Genomic DNA, 5,909 nt, shown 5'->3' on the forward strand with positions numbered 1-5,909 from the left:
GAACGTCACTGAAGGCCTTTGCATTGTAATTGATGTCTACACTGAGGTTTGAAGCAACTGTATCTATCATTTTTTCGCGCCAAAATTCTCAATGATCCCATTCAATTTATGATTTCGCGGCAAGAAACAATGCAATTGAGCTACCATGAATATTGACTAATTGGCCAATAAAAACCCTTCGTTTTCTTGCAATTGTTCCTGTCATTCGTTGCTGAGACGAAACTTTCGGCCAATAGTATATGTGTATCTATCATTTTTTCGCGCACTGTACATAGGGCCGGTTTACTAAATTCAATAGATTAGTAAAATCTTGTCTATCGCAACTACTGATGTTTATTCCTCTGAGATGACATACTAGTATTGTAAGATTTAGAGGTTCATGATATAAGCTACAAGATGCACCACTCTGCGCAAAATCGCGAAAACAATTCAAGAGATATTACGTTTTACGCAATATTCTGATTGTAATTGGTAATAACTACAGGACATTTTGTAAAATACACTCAATTACCAACTTGTACACTCGTGAAAAAGGTTTGAATACTTTGTCTTGCGTCCTTGAAGTTGCGGTACTTGAATGCAGCGAGATTGCATCGACCGGAGGAGCTGATCAACATTTCTTGGTCGAGGGTGTCCCTCTCGCGTTGAATCGCGAAGATAAGCTCTTTCTTCGAACGGAATTGCCTACAATTGTCGTAAACTGTTTGGACAAGTACCCAACAAAGGTTTTCGATGGGGTTGAGGTCAGGCGAAAGAGATGGCGATTCCATCGTTACCACACCTTTGTCATGCAAACACGACGGCGTCTCGTGCGACGTGTGGATTGAAGCGCCGTCTTGATGAAAAGGCCGTTTCTGCCGTACCACTTGTCCATAGAAGGCATCAAGTTCAGTTTTAGCGTTGCCGAACACACGTCGCTGTCCTGGCGACCGTCACGAAACCCCAGACTTGTCGTGTCGTGCGCCGAAAATACACCCCAGATCATGACTACGCCGCCACCACCTTGACGCTTGGAGTAAATCTCCTTTGCAATGCGCAAATCATGCCAATAATATTGCCAGCCGTCGGGGCCATCAAGGTTGAAATTCTTCTCATCTGAAAAGTTGCATCGCGACCACTCCCACATACTCTACGTCACCTATGAAGCAGCCCATCTTACACGATTTTCCATATGATCGTCGGTGAGCTGTGGCAAGGCGTTGCGCTTCACGTATCGCAGGTTAGGGTGGGAACTAAGGAGAGCTCAGACACGTCGTGACATTAGGGGCAACGCCAAAATGCTGGTGAGTATGGAAGAGCTAAACTGGCCGATGGCGGAACAATTGTCGCTGATCGGAAGATTACAGCATTGATAGTATTCCCATGCGCTTCTTCTTGCCATAGCTGTTGGACCTCGCCAAGAGGCTCCGTGGGCGTCCAATGTGCCGTTTGATATCGTCAATTGACAATCTGTCACCTTTAGGTGCAGGATCGTGAACTTCTCTTCGCCCGAGAGTTGCGTGCCTCGTGGTATGGTTGGGCCTACGAAGGCACATGACAATGATCGAGTTCAGAACGGCGAATCGATTGATGTATCTTGAAGCATGATGGCTTGCTTCTTGCGGAGGAAATGTCAAATGTCCTATATATATTTCCTACATCTGATTCACATATCAGGAATACGGAGGGTAAATTTTGCGGGCCGAGTCCAAATGATGCGCGGGAAGCTTGAAAGTACCCGCGCTCGGAGCCCTGTCAGTTGGTCCGATTTGCAGGTCCGTCATTTTGACCTATCTTCGACGATTTATCTGAAATATTCGACATGTCCTATAATAATTTCCACCGCTCTATATTCTTTCAACATTCATGAGTACTTGTGAAAGATGAGATTTGTTGAACGTCAGTGAACAATACTTCCTCTGTTTCACATTACTGTTACAATTCGGAAACTCACTTTTTCCACATTACTGTGAACAAATGAAAACTGTTGGCTCATATAGGATAACTGTGATCCTATTGGTAAAAATTTCCTAGCCTACGTATGGACGCGAAAAATCCCAGGTCCAAAACATTCAAATCGGGACAATTGGGCGGTTGTTTGCGAATCTTGAACGTCCACCCGTCAGTAGACATGCCTTCGAGCACAGCGTCCGTGATGCTTCCATGTGGAGTCGCGTTGTCGTGTTGCAGAAGAACTTGCTTCGACGCACTGGAGAATGACGCCTTGATGACAGGTATGACCTTGTTGATGACGAAATCCAGGTATACAGCGGCGTCAACTTTGACCAACTTGGTGACCATAGTCCCAGCCGGGCGATTGCGCGAGTTGCGAAGAGCAGGGACTTGTTGCACGAATGGCCACAATCCAATCTTGCCACTGAATACCACACACACCCCGTTCGTCATCAATGCGTGGTCGTCCAACAGCACAAAGGAACATGACCTTTGGAATGAAGCGCTTGCTTTTCCAAGAGCGCCGTGGTGACGCTTCACCAGGGGCAAGGAACACCTTGTGATGGTCTTTGTGTGCGTTGAAGCATTTCTCATCAAGAAGCACGACGTCCCATAGACCGTCGAATTAATGGACTCATCGGGGTCGGGGAGACCGGCTCCGCCGTCGATTTCCGCGAGCGCAAGCGAGCGGCAAAACGCAACACGCTCTGCCTTGTTCTCGTCCGTCAGCAGGGGTTTAATCCGAGTTGAACGTTGCTCGAATGTTCCTCCCTTGAGGTGGCGATTCAAGGTGGCAGGCGAGAGACCGGTGGCGGCGGTAAGCTACCTGAAAGTTGAGCGCTGTTCGACTGGGGCTGTTTGAACGAGTTCATGGACGTACTGGGCCGTGCAGGTTAGTTTGGGTCCAACGCTTCCACGCATTTTGTTGGACGTGGTGCCGCGGTCGCAAAATTTGCGCCAGATATAGCCGACCGTTTGTGCGGGGGCTCAGACTCAGTTTCTCAGCGACTTGCTTGTACGCACCGCGCTGCAGTTTGCCCTTGACGAGAAAGGGATGATGGTGTTGGATGACCGCCACTTTTACGTCCCTCGATAGCTCTCGGTGCGTGCGTTTGACTTGATCCTCCATGGCGGTGAATTCAAATTTGATGCGATATGAGTGTGTGGTGTAGTGTTAATTGAGTGGTTCAGGTTTCGAGGCGATTTCTGGCGACGAATTTGTACTCCTGGCGCTTGGCATCCAATAGTTTGTGTCTGTAGTTTTTTATGTACTTTAAATAATGATGTTGTATTTCGAAGAATAATTTGAATTGAATAATTGGGATCGGGGTGAAGTCGTAACGACACTGTATTGTGATGAGCAAATGTAGGCCAGCTGACGTACTCATGGTAATTGGACGTTATCACGACAAATGTGGCCCAATCAGAGTTTATCAAGCACCATGAACCAATATCAGCAATGACGTGGCGATCAAGTACATTCGAATCGATAGGCATACAATGTTAATTCGTCCGAGGAGCTTCACAACGCTTTCTTTTTTGATAGGGTCGTTTTTTTTGCACCACGACGTTGACGAATGAGTCGAGCAACCGTCACAACTTTCAGCTGATCAAATCGACGCTGGCGTTCGAGAGGTATGGTTGAAAGGAGCACATGCAAGCCACGAACGGCGACTTCACACGATTCGACAACGTTGCGTTCATTCCAACTTGCAGGTAGGCCACACTCACAACTCTCTATGAATCGATCTGACAGCTCCACCATGACCAGCTTCCATTCCGAGAGAATTCGCCGCTGCTTCTTGGTGCTGAGGTCGCGCGGGTAAATGGCGTTGAACGGGACTTGTTTTAATCGATCGTTGCCAAGCCACCAAAGTGCCCACGCTGTCGCTGTGTCGGCCTGGGGGAACTCAAATTCTTCTGGAAGCTTGTGCATTCGACCGCCCCACAAATGCAAGTATGTTACCCGCTGACCTTGTTCGCCATCAAGTAGTGGCCCGTGATCATCTGACTGCTGACCAACACCGAGTCCTTGTAGCGCGTCAACGATGGTTTGCCTTCGCCAAGACCGATGAAGAACAAAAACGTAATCGTCAAGGTAGACAAAGTTACGTATTAGTCCTCAATTACACAGGTCATGTTCCTGTGCGCCATTGCTAAGCCCCGCTGGAATAATACCAAATATCCTGATGGTACGGCAAGATTGGCTGCTGGCCAATGACAATAGTCGTACTCGCCGCCAGAAACTAGCACAGCGCCAATGGAACATTGATGACCACACCTCTTGTAGTCACGCGTGATGTCGACAAGAGTGTGATCTTAGAAAAGGTCGTACCGTCAATAAAGTCAAACGGCCCCTTCATGACTCTAGAGAAATATATCTCCAACTAGGCAACGCACGCCCACACGTACCTCTGGACGATGTCGACATTCGAATCGCTAGTACATCGGACGGATTTGCTATCTCCAGCCCATGTCATCCCACCAACTCGACACCAGCATGCTGGATCTTGGGTTTTTCGTATCTTACAATCCAACCAAGTGAAGCTACATCCATGGTCAATGGACGACATTGTCACCAAAGTACTTGCCGCGTGGAGTGACGAGCATTGAACGACGCTGCTTACCAACTTTCGCACGCTACGCAACTAGATCGAGATCCTCAAATATGGTGGCGGCAACGATTTCCGCGTCCCCCATCCGAAAAAGTGCCAGCTGGAGGGCCAAGGCTGACTGCCCGAAGAACCACTGAGTCCTGCCGAAGTTGTGCCCGCCCATGTCCTTCTCACCGCCGTCTCACTCCACACCGCGTCCGGCGAGGTGGAATGAGCTCTGGCGTCGAGCGATGTCGTGCTGTGCAATGCTCTCGAAGAAATGCAAATTGGTATCGATGATATCGACGAGTTCGATACTGATTCATTTATTGAGAGTATTAAGCTTCGAGTATTTCCTGGAAAGTATGTATTCGATTTGACAGGTACGTTTGTTCATAAGGAGTATGCAATTGGTGTCGAAACTTGCCGAGTATCAATTGAGAAAGGTATTTTGGCGCATCAAATCATCACCATGGATATTGACCGTCGCCTGGAGTAATTGGTATGATGTTCTATGGTATTAAAGTTTGAACTGCTTCAACACTGACTCTAGACAGACGTGAGATGACTCGGATATCATGTCATAGAAGAATTTTATAGCTGCAGCTTTTGGAACATGTCACTTGTTGGTACGACGTCATCATTTATCCGTACCAAAAGAACTGGTTCTTCCAATTTATCTCAGAAGGAGGTAGTACCAGGAACTCAAAGGCAATATAATCTTCATTTTGAGGGCGTAGAAATTATTTTGACTGGTTCTTCTAAAATTTTTGGCTGGTTTAAAAGTCCCGATGAACCGTGTCCTTAAATTCAACGTCGAGCCATGGCCTACATCAGATACACCAACGCCCAGCGCAAGAACTACATTGAGGGATTCGATTCAGGCACGATGTCATCCAGAGGATACGCCAGTGGCCAAATCATCGACTGGAAAACCTGGCGCAACTGGTTGAGCCGAAAGGACCTCATCATGAACAAACCATGCAACGCAAAGAAGTACACGCTAAGCGCACAAATCTTGGGAGGTCATGCCATGTGAAATCATTGCTCGCTCACTTGATAAATGCGGACTCTTGTAATGTAGCTTGTCACTTGAAATTACATTTCATTTTCGAAAATTTGTAGTTTTCAGAAATAATGTAGTATCGATTGCTGGTCGTCGCGAACGTGGCTGAGTATGAAGCGTTCCAAATTTCTACCAATCATTGTGGATATGGTACTTCAATTCCACAACAGCTTGAATGTACAGTCAATTTTCGTTGAGAGAATTCCACAACAGCTTGAATGTACAGCCAATTTTCGTTGAGAGTATTTGAATATGATGTGTCCATTGAAGTAATCGATGGCTGGCTATGGCTACAGTGATTCACCGACGTTTGCAGC

The 5,909-nt window shown here is 47.0% G+C and overlaps 2 protein-coding genes across 2 annotated transcripts; both read right to left on the bottom strand.

The window, feature by feature from the left end:
• Positions 1–503: 503 nt before the first annotated feature.
• On the bottom strand, positions 504–617 carry H310_14784 (hypothetical protein; the record flags this gene model as incomplete). Its single annotated transcript, XM_008882713.1, has 1 exon — positions 504–617. The coding sequence occupies one exon, from the start codon at positions 615–617 to the stop codon at positions 504–506; it is 114 nt and encodes a 37-aa protein (XP_008880935.1).
• A 1,375-nt stretch (positions 618–1,992) lies between these two features.
• H310_14785 (hypothetical protein) lies at positions 1,993–3,061 on the bottom strand (the record flags this gene model as incomplete). Its single annotated transcript, XM_008882714.1, has 2 exons — positions 1,993–2,754; positions 2,813–3,061. 2 exons carry the CDS (start codon positions 3,059–3,061, stop codon positions 1,993–1,995), a joined length of 1,011 nt encoding a protein of 336 aa, XP_008880936.1.
• Positions 3,062–5,909: the final 2,848 nt, after the last annotated feature.

The sequence above is a fragment of the Aphanomyces invadans genome (assembly GCF_000520115.1).
Source record: "Aphanomyces invadans strain NJM9701 unplaced genomic scaffold supercont1.88, whole genome shotgun sequence".
Taxonomy (NCBI): Eukaryota; Oomycota; class Saprolegniomycetes; order Saprolegniales; family Verrucalvaceae; genus Aphanomyces; species Aphanomyces invadans.